The sequence below is a fragment of the Tachyglossus aculeatus genome, chromosome 19 (assembly GCF_015852505.1).
Source record: "Tachyglossus aculeatus isolate mTacAcu1 chromosome 19, mTacAcu1.pri, whole genome shotgun sequence".
NCBI classification, from domain to species: Eukaryota; Metazoa; Chordata; class Mammalia; order Monotremata; family Tachyglossidae; genus Tachyglossus; species Tachyglossus aculeatus.
Genome location: NC_052084.1, coordinates 2,961,109 through 2,975,714, shown reverse-complemented (window position 1 = coordinate 2,975,714; position 14,606 = coordinate 2,961,109). Strand labels below are relative to the sequence as shown.

The 14,606-nt window shown below is 45.3% G+C and overlaps 1 protein-coding gene across 1 annotated transcript in view; it reads right to left on the bottom strand.

Moving 5' to 3' along the window:
- Nucleotides 1-14,606, bottom strand: part of FMN2 (formin 2) — a 132,091-nt gene that overhangs the window by 74,293 nt on the left and 43,192 nt on the right. The window contains 1 exon segment of the mRNA XM_038761407.1: nucleotides 2,785-2,872. Coding sequence (XP_038617335.1) covers nucleotides 2,785-2,872 — 88 coding nt within the window.

Sequence of the window (14,606 nt, the reverse complement as noted above, 5' to 3'; positions counted from 1 at the left end):
AGCTGGTCTCTCTGAATGCCTTAGTGAATTCTTCGGCAGAAACTGGATTCCACCAAAATGGCACCTCAAACTGGCTTCCTATCACCACCCAGGACCAACTAATAAAAGCTTAAAAGGCTTGACTCCAACCACCGTGAGTCAGAAGGTTAGAGAAACCATAAAAATTCCTACTCCAACTTTCCAAAACAAACTTTTTTTTCTATTTTCTATGGATGAATCTTTGTCTGAACATCATTCTGCCAGAGATTTCTGTTTTCAAAGGTTAAAACAAGTGGCTAAACGCTAAAAAAAATAAATAAAAAAGGAGGTACACTTTCTACTTCAGCCTTAAGAAAACAGTTCTGTCCCTCTACTGTAATGTCTCCATGGAACTAATCCAAGAAACAAATCTTACCACATACTCTACCAGGGTCTCTCTGTCTTTGACCCAGCACACCATCATTTAGATGGAATAACAATAATAATGATTGTGGTATTTGTTGAGGGTTGATTCCGTGTCAGCCCACTGTTCTAAGCGCTGGGATAGATATCAGGCAATCATGTCGGACACAGACACGGAGAAGTAAAGTGACTCCCTCGAGGTCATACAGCAGACAAGTGGCGGGGCCGGGATTAGAAACTATGACCTTCTGACTCCCAGGCATGGGTTCTATCCACTAGGCCACACTGCTTCCCTTCAGCATATACATACCACCCCACGTGGGACTGGGGACTCTTTCCAACCCGATTTGCTGGTATACACCCCAGCGCTTATTACAGTGCCTGACAAATAGCGCTTAACAAATACCATCATTATTACTTATTATTATTACAGACATAATAATAACAATAATGATGGTATTTGTTAAGCGCTTACTATGTGCAAGGCACTGTTCTAAGTGCTGGGGGGATATAAGGTGATCAGGTTGTCCCACGTGGGGCTCACAGTCTTCATCCCCATTTTACAGATGAGGGAACTCAGGCACAGAAAAGTTAAGTAACTTGCCCAGAGTCACACAGCTGACAATTGGTGGAGCCGGGATTTGAACCCCTGACCTGACTCCAAAGCCCGTGTTCTCTCCACTGAGCCACTCTACTCTCTCTCACACACACACACACACACTCTCTAACATACACACACACGTTTGTGAGCCCCAAGCCAAAAGGTGAGCTTTAAACAGGCACCTCTGCCCTTAGAGCAAAGGAATTCTCCCAAATTTCCAGTCTACGTGGAATGACCTGCCCCGAAACGCGGCGATGTAGCTCCTGGGGCAGACAAGCCGGGCCCGACGGAGCCTAATAGGATCAAGGTTGCGCGTAATTCTTCATGACCCTTCAACTACCGATCCTCACGCCATGTTATTGTAAGGGTTTGCATGTAAAGCGAGCAAATTTTCAATGAACTCGCGTTGGCTTCACCGCAGAGGCAGATGTCAGGCCGACTCCTCGGTTCATGAGGTTCTCATTATTAACTCAAACCGAGCTGAATATTTGACTGAAGGAAAGGACCATATCATTGTTTTCAGATTTCACTCGGTGACTTAACGGAGCGCCATCTGCCAGCTTCAGAAATACCGACCTCTCTTCGGCGCCAGCCCTGGGGTCTTGAGCGGTGACTCTACCCGCCGAAAGGCTGCGGTGGAAGGAAATCGCCTCACCGTCAAAAAACTTCCATAAAAACGCAAATTGTGATTAAGGGTTTACTCGGATCGGGGCGGGCCGGGCCTGTGCTATTGATGGATAATTCACAGACTAGTTTACGCCTGGCAAAACGTGATCCACAGTCAGGGAGCAGGGAGATGAGGCGAGGAAATGTTTTCAGGATTTATAAAGTCTGCGCTCTACTTGAAACCATATTTATCCTCTGCTGGACACTTCAATCTGCTTCGAATCTAGTCTAAGCCCCAGGGCGGCTGAAGGGACGTTTGGGAATATAAAGTCGATTCCACTTTTCACCTTCGGGCCTGGTTTCTCCCTTGGTGGATCCTGACTGGTGGGGGTCTCGGGGGCTGGAGGCAGGGGAGAGGTTCATTTACCGGAGGGGGCTTTGTGGGAGGGGGGCGAGAAGCGCACTCAGTCACAACTTTCAGTCAGCCAGACGGACCACATTAAAAATATTGAAAGTAGCAAAACCGGGGAGATTATCAATGTTCAACCAATACCAGACCCCCAAAACAAATTTTTTTAGGCCCAATTAAAGATGCAAGCTTTTCAAAAAATAAATAAATAAATAAACAAAATAAAGACATGAAATTACTACTTCCATGTGTCTGGATTCTCAGCAGTAATATAGAGTGGGTAATAAGAATTTCAAACCATCTGTGATGGTTATTTGAAAGAACAATGCATTCTTGCTGTATAGAATGAAGCCAAGGAACATGCTGTCTACTGCAGATATTCTACAGGGCTGGCACCCCAAACTAAAAGACCATTTAGTTTTCTCCCAGAGGGGTGTCCATAATTGGGGAGGCGAGGGGAGGGGAAACGTATTCAGGTGGCCTGAGTATGCTACACCGACCTTTTCAAAAATTCCCGCTGGTCATACCGAGAGCGAGAGGGAAAGAGAGACAGACAGACGTTGGACTCTCAGAAGTTATAGAAACCATAAAACAAAAACACCCGAAGCCTTTCCCAGCCCTGGCAAGACGGTTGCTGGAAAAATATCGAGCTGCCCTCAGAGGAAAATGTCCTGGTAATTCTATATCGAGAAAGCCCATCCTGAGAAATACTTTTCATTTCAAAGACTCCTGACGCCATTTAGCCCGACGTTTACTACTCCAAAGCTCGAATCTTTCTCACACTTACCATGCTGTATATCTTTCATATCTAAATGAAGGCTAGACATTAATATTCCAACCGCTTGGGATCTTTTGTTGCTTAACAACTTGACAACCTGCTCGAGACAAAAACAAAAAAGAGTGAGAGGACACAAGTGTTAATGCGTGCTCTGGGATGACGACTGACTAGGGATGTAACAGCGCTATTTTCGGGTCCAGGAAAAAAAGAACCTGTGACCCTCAGGCCCAGCTAACACACCGCCTGCTTGGGAGGTGGCCAATTTCATGTCAGATGTGCAAAACCCCCAGAGGGCTGGGAGTGTGGGGAAGAGGCTGACATGCTCCCTTTATTCACACCCTCAGCCCGACAACACTTAGGACCCTATCCTTAATTTATTTATATTCATGCCTGTCTCCCCCTCTAGACTCGAAGCTTGTGGTGGGCAAGGAACTCATCTACCAACTCTATTATATTGCACCACGAGAAGCAGAATGGCCTAATGGATAGAACATACGCCTGGGAGTCAGGAGGACCTGGGTTCTAATCCCAGCTCCACCACTCGTCTGCTGTGTGACCTTGGGGCAAGTCACTTGAATTCTCTGGGCCTCTGTTAAATCAGCTGTAAAATGGGAATTAAGAGTGTGAGCCCCACGTGGGACAGGGACTGGGTCCAACCTGATTAACTTGTTTCTGCGCTTAGTACAGTGCCTAGCACATAGTAAGCCCTTAACAAGCCCCATAAAAGAAGTGGAGCCCTGTACTAAGCGCTTGGGAGAGAACGATACGATGAAGTCTATCGACACTATTTCTACTCACGTGCACCACAAACATCGTTCCAGTTTGGCCCGAGGCAGGCTTGCCACTTCTGCCCAGCTTCTGCCAGAGCCCAGTGCCTTGGGCGAACAGCTAACCTCATACAACTAGACTCCTGTAAGAGGGCTCAGGGTGAGCAGAGTTGACCCCTGCACTTCAGCATGGGACTCTCAAAGAACCAGGGGTTTCTAGGTCGTTCTTCCAGCCCAGAGTCCCCGAAGAGTCACACCATGTTTCCCAGACTATGGTGCAAAGAGGTTTGCAGTCTGCTTTGTGAGGATGGCCCTTTTGTCATTCCGTGCCCGTCTGTGGCCCCGCGGCCCCAGAGATGGACTGGGTCAAGAGGGGATTTCTCTCTGCTTCAGGTTTTGTTTTAAATCTGTTAGATGACAAACACACTGGGGGAGTGAGAGTGTGAGTATGTGTCTGTGTGTGTGTGTGTGTGTGTGTGTGCATGCGTGCTTTTGGAGGGGGAGGGAGGGGTGTGGAGAGAAAACCAGTTAAGATCAAATTACCAGAAGTGGCAGGCGCCTTAACAGCTATCAAAATTGTTGACCGTGTTTTCCTTTTTAGTTAAATTAGGTCAATCACAGAAATAATAAAATAATCTTACCCAGCTGCCCCTCAAAGTCACAGAGCAAAACAATATCTGTAATTGTGGTAATAGCATTCCTGGTTCTCATGAGGGGAAAAGGAAAAAAAAAAGAATAAAACACTTTCAGAAGGATAGACCGCAGAAGTCTAAACAGGCGTTCCATGAAACGCAGGAGGTTCAAACAAAGCCTCCCTGGGTTAGAGGCCTTGGTCGGCCATAGATCAAACTGATCAAGCTAACACTTCTCCCTCTCTGCAAACACCCTCAGTACGTATCCTTCACCCCCAACCAATTCCCCTCCCATCCCAGACACCTTTCTTACTCTCCACAGGGAAGAACCAGATACGTACTAGTGGGAAGAGCATCCTTCTACAAGCCAAAAGACCGGGGCTCTCATCCCGGCTCTGCCCCAAGCCTGCTGTGTGACCTTGGGTGAGTCACTCAACCTCTCTGAGCCTCCCTATCCCTCATCTGTAAAATGGGGATTAACGGCCTGCGTTTCTTGCCGCTTCAGCCGTGACCCTCACGCGGGACTGGGACTGGGTCCTGAGAAGCGAGAATCTTTGCCCGGGATTAATCAATCAAAGTGCTTAATCAATACCACCACTAAGCAGATAAACTTTTTGATTCACATATGCGCTTGCGGCGTGGAATGTGGCAGGATAAGCTTAGTTTTGAATAGAAAGTCACTGAACTTGAAAGCTGCTTCGTCTAGCTGTGCTACACTAAACCCAGGCTCATTCTCTCTTAGCCAGTGGCAAGAGGTCTGGTCATGAATCCCAGCCCCACCACTTGTCCACTGGTAACCTTGGGAAGTCAAGTCATTTCTCTGGGCCTCAGTTACCTCATCTGAAAAATGGGGATTATAATTGTGAGCCCCATGCGGGACAGGGATTGTGTCCAACCTGACGCTCCCAACCTGTATCTCCCACTGAGCGTAGTACAGCGCCTGACACATAGTAAGCACTTAATACCATAAAAAAAAGACCAAACAATAGAGTTCCTTAACTTCTACTGATCAACTGCTTTGTCAGGACAAACAGCGGGGTCCCGACTCAAAACTGCCAAGTTCGGTTTAGCCTTCCCGTCCTCCCCAACCTGGAAGTTCACGGTCTCTTTTTTTTTCCCCTTCAAGATCAACCTCAATCCTGCCTGCAGAGAATAGGTTGGCCTTGTCCCCATGGGCACTCTTCAAATAAGTTCCCTGACAACACGCTTTGTCTAAGAATTCCCGAGCCCGTGACAATCAATCAGTGGTATTTATTGAGCACTTACTGTCTGCAGAGCACCACACTAAGCACTTGGGAAAGCATAAAATGACAAAGTTATTAGATATATTCCATGCAGCGTGACTCCGTGGAAAAGAGCCCGGGCTTTGGAGTACAAGGTCATGGGTTCAAATGCCCACTCCTCCAATTGTCAGCTGTGTGACTTTGGGCAAGTCACTTAACTTCTCTGAGCCTCAGTTCCCTCATCTGTCAAATGGGGATGAAGATTGTGAGCCCCATGGGGGACAACCAGATCACCTTGTAACCTCCCCAGTGCTTAGAACAGTGCTTTGCACATAGTAAGTGCTTAATAAATACCATCATTATTATTATTATGCCCACAGTGAGTTACAGATAGAGGGGCACCCTGTGTTCCTTGGGGTTCAATTCCTGTTGTCGCCACTCACACCCAAACCTCTCTCTCTCCATCCCTTTCTTCCTCTAGGACAGAGGGTGGAAGGGAAGCAGTGTGGTTAGTGGAAAGAGCATGGATCTCGGAGTCAGAGGACCTGGGTTCTAATCCTGGCTCCACCCCTTGTCTGCTACGTAACCTTGGGCAAGTCACGTCACTGGGCCTCAGTTACCTCACTTGTAAAATGGGGATTAAGACAATGAGTTCCACGTGGGCATATATCCAACCTGATGAGCTTGTATCTAGCACCTAGTGCAGTGCCAGGGAAGCAGTATGGCTCAGTGGAAATAGCATGGGCTTTGGAGTCAGAGATCATGGGTTCAAATCTCAGCTCTGCCAATTGTCAGCTGTATGACTTTGGGCAAGTCACTTCACTTCTCTGGGCCTCAGTTACCTCATCTGTAAAACGGGGATTAAGATTGTGAGCCCCACGTGGGACAACCTGATAACCTTGTAACCTCCCCAGTGCTAAAAACAGTGCTTTGCACATAGTAAGCGCTTAATAAATGCCATTATTATTATTATTATTACATACAATTAAAAAAAGAGATGGGAGAAAGAATAAGAAGAATGGCAGGAGGAAACTCCAATTCACTCATTCATTCATTCAATTGTATTTAAACAACTTGTACTTCCCAAGCACTTAGTACAGTGCTCTGCACACAGTAAGCACTCAATAAATATGATTGAATGAATGAATTGAGCGCTTACTGTGTGCAGAGCACTGCACTGAGCACTTGGAAAGTACAATACAGCAATAGAGAGAGACAATCCCAGATGCCCTTCCTTGCTCTTTCTCAATTTCCCAAACCCTAGAACTCTAAGCTGCTCGTTGGTCCCGTGGGAGAGACAAGTGAGTGGTGAGCCAGGGGGAGGAGAGGAGGAGAAAGTTCCTCTAGACTGCTACTCACTGTGGGCAGGGAATGTGTCTGCTATATCGTGGTCTAGTACTCTCCCAAGGGCTTACTACAGTGCTCTGCACATGGTAAGCGCTCAAGAAATATGACTGACTGAAAGGGACGGTTTTCCCAGTTGGTGTAAAGGCTCTTTGAATTTGATTCCTATTTTCCAAGGTTCGGTCAGTCCAGCCAGGTTCTTATCATGTGTGAATCTGATCCCCTGGTTCTAACTAGGGGCTCTCCTGGAGTTTATTTTAGGGCGACCCCAGCCGAGCTTAAAGGTCTTTGGCTGGTCAGATTTCAGTGAGGTGGCCGGGCAGGGGGCTGCGTGGGAATGGAGGGGGTGGAACCGTTTTGAGCACTTTCCTGAAAATGCCAAGAGGTTACCGTTCAGGAAGAAGTGTGGCCTAGTGGGTAGAGCCCAGGCCTGGGAGGTCGAAGGATCTTGGCTCCAATAATAATAATAATAATAATAATAATAATAATAATAATAATAATAATAATGGTATTTGTTAAGTGCCTACTATGTGCAACACACTGTTCTAAGCACTGGGGAAGTTACAAGGTGATCAGGTTGTCCCGGGGGGTGGGGGGCTCACAGCTTTTAATCCCCATTTTACAGACGAGGTAACTGAGGCCCAGAGAAGTTAACTGACTTGCCCAAAGTCACACAGCTGACAGTTGACGGAGCTGGGATTTGAACCCATGACCTCTGACTCCAAAGGCCGAGCTCTTTACACCGAGCCACGCCGAGCCACTTCACTTTTCTGTGCCTCAGCTCCCTCGTGTGTAAAATGGGGATTTAGATTTGCTTGCATTCATCCCAGCACTTAGTATAGTGCCTGGAACATAGGAAGCGCTTAAATACTATAATTATTATTATTCTGTGGGACAGGGATGGTGTCCACCCTGATTATTGTCTATCTACCCCAGCGCATAGTACAGTACCTGGCATATAGTAAGTGCTTCCCTAAGCCCTCCTTTCCTCATCTCCCACTCTCTTCTGCATTGCCCTGATATGCTCCCTTTCTTCTTCCCCCCAACCCAGCCCCACAGTACTTAGGTACATATCCGTGACACGTCTATAGTATCTTTCTAAAAAAGAGAAGTCAAGTCTAATCTGCCGATTGGGATTCCAGGTTTATATTCGGTAGTTTTGGGGGTTTTTTTTAATGGTATCTGTTGAGTTCTTACATGGTGTCTGGCACTGTATTTAGCACTGGGGTGGATACGAGCTAATAACAATTTCAATGTCTTGGGGAATAGCACCTTTGGATTCCTGTTGTATTTCCAGATCTCGGGGTTTAGAGGTTGGGTCTTGGCATTATCTTTCTCTTCTGGTCATAGTAATAATAATAATGTTGGTATTTGTTAAGCGCTTACTATGTGCAAAGCACTGTTCTAAACGCTGGTGGCCTGAGAGCAGAAATCAAGCTCCTTTTCAGTGGCTAATACTGATCTCCTTGCCTCTACCCTAGTGTTTAATATAGTACTTGGCATGTTAAGCACACAAGTGCCAAAATGATTATTATTATTCATTATTAATAAGGATTTTTGTTGTTGAGAAGAGGAGAGAAATTAAAAAAAAAGAAGACAAACAGGAAGAACAAGGCTAGGTAAGAATTATTATTATCGTTGAGAATCTAAATAGTGGCCTCGTGGGAAGAGCCCAGGCTTGGGAGCCAGAGAATCTAGGTTCTAATCCCAGCACTGACACTTGTTGGCTGTGTGACCTTGGGCAAGTCACTTCACTTCTCTATCCTTCAGTTAACTCATCTGTAAAATGGGGATTCAATATCTGTTTTCTCACCAACTTAGGATGTGAGCCCCATGTGGGACAGGGACTGGATCCAGCCTGATAAACTTGTACCTACCCCTGTGCTTAGAACAGTGCGTGGCACATTATAAGAGCTTAACCAACACCTTCATAGTGATAATGATGATACTTAAGGAATTTTCTCTCACTGCTCAGTTGACACCTGTCCACATGTTTTGTTTTGTCGTCTGCCTCCCCCTTCTAGACTGTGAGCCCGTTGTTGGGTAGGGACCGTCTCTATATGTTGCCAACTTGTACTTCCCAAGTGCTTAGTACAGTGCTCTGCACACAGTAAGCGCTCAATAAATATGATTGAATGAATGCTCACAATAAAATGGCCCTGTATATTGCTCTCCTCTTTCCACTAAACTCCTTCTCCTCCCATTAGATTGTAAACTCTCTGTAGCAATAATAGTATTTATTATTCATTCCTCCAATCGTAGTTATTGAGCGCTTACTGTGTTTAGAGCACTGAACAATCAGTGGTATTTACTGAGAGTTTACCATGTGCAGAGTACTGTACTAAGCACTTGGGAGTGTACAATTTTTTAAGTGCTTACAGAGAGCAGGGTGCTGTTTGAAGCACTGGGCAAGAAAACATAGGTGGGAATTAGAAGTGGTCTTTGACCCTCAGAAGTCCTCCTGTGTACAGAGAAGCAGCATGGCTCAGTGGAAAAGAGCCCGGTTTTTGGAGTCAGAGGTCATGGGTTCAAATCCCGGCTCTGCCACTTGTCAGCTGTGTGACTTTGGGCAAGTCACTTAACTTCTCTGTGCCTCAGTTCCCTCATCTGTAAAATAGGGGTGAAGACTGTGAGCCCCCCTTGGGATAACCTGATCACCTTGTAACCTCCCCAGCACTTAGAACAGTGCTTTGCACGTCGTAAGCGCTTAATAAATGCCATTATTATTATTATTATTATTATTATTAAGGATGTCTGTTTAGCTGAAGGGAGGGAGCATGGGCCTGGGCATCAGAAGGACCTGGGTTCTAATCCTGGCTCTGCCAATTGTTTGCTGTGTGACTTTGGAAAGGTCATTTAACTGTGTCTCTACTTCCTCAACTGTAAAATCGGGATAGCTGTTCTCCCTCCTAGAGCCCCATTTGGGACAGGGATTTTTCCCAACCTTAAGAAACACCATTCTTATTATCATAATATTGTAATTAGAATATATGATAATCCATTTGTGGCTACCCCAATGCTTAGAACAGTGTTTGACACATAATGAGCGCTTAAATACCATTAAAAAAAAAGAACACCACTGGTTAGATGACCAATTGACATCAACCAGTGATATTTATTTATTGAGTGCTTACTGCACACAGAGCACTGTACAAAGCACTTAGAAGAGGAAAATAATACAATAGAGTTGGTACACATGATCCCTGCCCTGAAAGAGCTTACATAATACATGTCTGCGGATCTCCCGTTAGACCGAGAGTCAGGATTGTGACTTCTTATCCCCACTGGACTCTCCCAAGCACTTAGCACAATGCTTATCATGCAGAAGGCGTTCCACAAATACTACTTACTGATTATGGGAATGGTATTCAGTGAAAAAATTGGGGTACTCCAATACCTCCTAGCTAAGGGGTAGTCAAAGCAAATGATTAAAAAAACCCCACTAAACAATTTAGAAAGAACCACATGCATTGGATCAATTAGACCCAAACTGGAGCAGGGGGAAAATGGTGGGAAATAAATTCTTACTCCACAGGAAATTTATTTTCACTTGGGGGAATAGGATGTGTTAAAAACGGCCTCATTGGAAAGTCTCAGTTCTGGATTGCGGGCTACGGAGAACACAGAGAAAGTGTTGCTGAAATAAGGCTCCACTTCTCATTCCACATGACCCATTATGTAACTTACTATGTCTTTTCAGATCCCTCCTTCCCCTCAAAAAATATTTTCAATTATTTTACTTACACTAGTTTTAAAGGGAGGTTGGGGAGGAAAAGAGGGACTGCTCTAGTCCCCCAGCCTCTAAATCCAGCGGTTCTAAAAGAAACACAATATAGTTGACTAATTGACTAAACATGCCCATTAGCATAAGTGCCTAAAAGCAATTCCCACAATTAAAATTGAAAGAAGAAAAAACCCATCTACCAGCAGCTGTCTAGGCCTACAGGCTACAGACTGGAGTCGCCAATAAAATGAGAAACAACAAAATGCTAATCAAATCTCTAGGAGATCTGACAACTTCAGACAAACTACCAAACTCCTTGGGTCTGGGGCAGGGAGCGCTGGCCAACGTTGAGAAGTCGAGGATCGTCGACCGGCTGTGGGGAGATGCCCCAGTCCCCGACCGCCAGAGAGTGGGATTCTAGCGACCCCCCAGAATCAGTGGTATTTATTGAGCGCTCACTGTGTGCAGGGCACTGTAATAATAATAATAATAATGATGGTATTTGTTAAGCGCTTACTATGTGCAAAGCATTGTTCTAAGCACTGGGGAGGTTACAAGGTGATCAGGTTGTCCCACGGAGGGCTCAAAGTTTTAATTCCCATTTTACAGATGAGGTAACTGAGGCACAGAGAAGTTGAGTGACTTGCCCAAAGTCACACAGCTGTCAGTTGGCAGAGCCGGGATTTGAACCCATGACCTCTGACTCCAAGGCCTGTGCTCTTTGCACTGAGCCACGCTGCTATACATCCTATTCCCCCAAGTGAAAATAAATTTCCTGTGGAGTAAGAATTTATTTCCCAGCATTTTCCCCCTGCTCCGGTTTGGGTGTAATTGGTCCAACTCTTGCGGTTCTTTCTAAATTGTTCAGTGGGGTTTTTTTTAATCATTTGCTTTGACTACCCCTTGGCTAGGAGGTATTGGAGTACCCCAATTTTTTCAGTGACTAAAATTCCCGTAATCAGTAAATAGTGCAGTAAAGTATCAGTACAGTATCAAATCAGTATCCTTGGGAGAGGAGGATATGAGTCAGTGGACCCGGCCCTCGCCCGCAGAGAGTTTATCATCTAGAGGAACTGATAAGAGGCACCTAGACAAGCAGTGGCCTAATGGATAAAACACGGGCTGTAGACTGTGAGCCCACTGTTGGGTAGGGACCGTCTCTACATGCTGCCAACTTGTACTTCCCAAGCGTTTAGTACAGTGCTCTGCACACAGTAAGCGCTCAATAAATATGATTGAATGAATGAATGAATCTAGTAGAGGATATAGACAATACAATAATTTCCAGCTCTATATTCCTATTAATGTCCATCTACCCCTCTACAGGGTAAGCTTATTATGGGCAGGGAATGTGTCAGCTAATCCTGTTGTATTGTACTCTCCCCAAGCACTTGGAACAGTGCTCTGCACATAGTAAGTTCTCAATCAATCAATCATATTTATTGAGCACTTACTGTGTGCAGAGCACTGTACTAAGTGCTTGGGAAGTACAAGTTGGCAACAGATAGAGACAGTCCCTACCCAACAGTGGGCGCTCAGTCTAGAAGGGGGAGAAAGAGAACAAAACCAAGCATACTAACAAAATAAGTAGAATAGATATGTACAAGTAAAATAAATAAATAAATAGAGTAATAAATATGTACAAACATATATACATATATACAGGTGCTGTGGGGAAGGGAAGGAGGTAAGATGGGGGGGGATGGAGAGGGGGATGAGGGGGAGAGGAAGGAAGGGGCTCAGTCTGGGAAGGCCTCCTGGAGGAGGTGAGCTCTCAGTAGGGCCTTGAAGGGAGGAAGAGAGCTAGCTTGGCGGATGGGCAGAGGGAGGGCATTCCAGGCCCGGGGGTCGATGGTGGGACAGGCGAGAATGAGGCACGGTGAGGAGATTAGCGGCAGAGGAGCGGAGGGTGCGGGCTGGGCTGTAGAAGGAGAGAAGGGAGGTGAGGTAGGAGGGGGAGAGGTGATGGACAGCCTTGAAGCCGAGGGTGAGGAGTTTCTGCCTGATGCGCAGATTGATTGGTAGCCACTGGAGATTTTTGAGGAGGGGAGTAACATGCCCAGAGCGTTTCTGGACAAAGACAATCCGGGCAGCAGCATGAAGTCTGGATTGGAGTGGGGAGAGACACGAGGATGGGAGATCAGAGAGAAGGCTGATGCAGTAGTCCAGACAGGATAGGATGAGAGCTTGAATGAGCAATAAATACCACTGATTGATTGACAGCCTAACAATGGAAAGAATCAGGATACCGAGTTCTAGTCCTGGCTCTGCCACTTGCTTGCTGTGTGACCTTAGGCAAATCACATTTCCTCAGCTGCCAAATGCTGTTCAAATACCTCTTTTCCCTCAGACTCTGCGTCCCGACCGAGATTGTGGCCGATAGAATTATCTGGGCACATAGTGAGTGCTTAATACCTACCTTAATTAACTATGAATATTTTAAGGCTAGAGAGACAGAGACACACAAACACGAGCATACACACACAGAAGCAGAGACACACATGGAAAAATCCCAGCTGCATTAGGGTAGGAGGACTCCTTTCCCCCCTAAAATCCCAGCTGATTCTAAAGAATGGAGCCGTTCTGTCTTAATTTCACCAACGCCGAATGAATACAAGATAAACCATTTATTCCTAATTTCCCAGGAATCATTCACCTTAGGCTGTAAAATCCTCAGCTATGGAGCTGAAGGTGGGGATGAATAAAGGCTACAGGCCCAAGGCAGGAGTAAGAAAAATGAGGGTTTGGACAGGGAAGACCACTTGAAGGATAAATGACTTTATTAAGGCTTTGAAGGTGGGAAAGTTATGATTCTCTTTTGGCTATGAAGGGGTAGGGATTTCTGGCTGATTGCATTCGCTGTCCCTCAGGATACTTTTAATAATAATAATAATGACGATGGTATTTGTTAACCGTGCTGAGCACGGTTCTAAGTGCTGGCGTAGATACAAGGTAACCAGGTTGTCCCACATGGGGCTCACAGTCTTCATCCCCATTTTACCCTCCAAACATTGATTCAAGACAGATTTCTATCATCAAGGCACACCCTAACAGTCTCAAGAAACAATATGATGATGATGATGCCATTTATTGAGCATTCATACATACTAAGCACTGTTCTACGCACTGAGGCTAGGTGTCAACACTCCAGATACTATATTGCTGTTATTTCTCTAGTACCAGTTACACCCCTCAAAACGCTAATCATAATCCATCTTTTCCAAGACGCTCTCTTCCTTGTGAACTATTTCCATCCAGCAAGAAAGGATAAAGATAATTCATTAGGTAGAAATGAAAACATAAGGAAAGGCTTGGAATTTATGATTTTAGCATTTGGACGGACTGTGCTGTCTTATTTATAGACAATGATCATGGCCGCTTTTTATTTAAAAAAAAAAGAATCATATTTCTTCACCTTCTAAGACTAATCCAGAAACCCCCAAACCTGTTTTCTAATTGCAGCTTGCATTTTGATGTGGCTTTTCATGTAAATACAGTTTTAAGCTCGCAAAAGGAATGTATTCCTATTAAAAGCAGATGTCAGGCAAGCGGTTCCAAAATTCCAAATGTTTATGATCTACCCTGAAATATATCGGAAATTGTCATTTTAAACTATTTTCTGATTGCACTAGTTCACATAAATTTTCCAGGGAGTTCGGTAAACCTCCTCATTATAAGCAAAACACATAGGACTCTCCACAGCCCGGTGAGCAGACGCTTATTGAAAAAAAAAAACAACCCCCAAAAAACCAAAAACAAAACTCACGAGAAGCCGTGTAGCCTAATGATTAGAGCACGGGCCTGAGAGTCAGAAGGACCTGGGTTCTAATCTCGGCTCCACCACGTGTCTGCCATGTGACCTTGGGCATATCATGTCACCTCTCTGGCCTCAGTAACCTCATCTGCAAAATGGGGATTTTACAGACTGTAAACCCGGTGTGGGCGGGGATTGTCTCCCTTTATTGCTGAATTGTACTTTCCAAGCACTTAGTATAGTGCTCTGCACACAGTAAGCGCTCGATAAATACGATTGAATGAATGAATTGTGAGTCCTAGGTGGGACAGGGACAGTGTCCAACCTGATTAGCTTGTATATACCCCAGCGCTTAATATAGTACCTGGTACATAGTAAGCGCTTAAC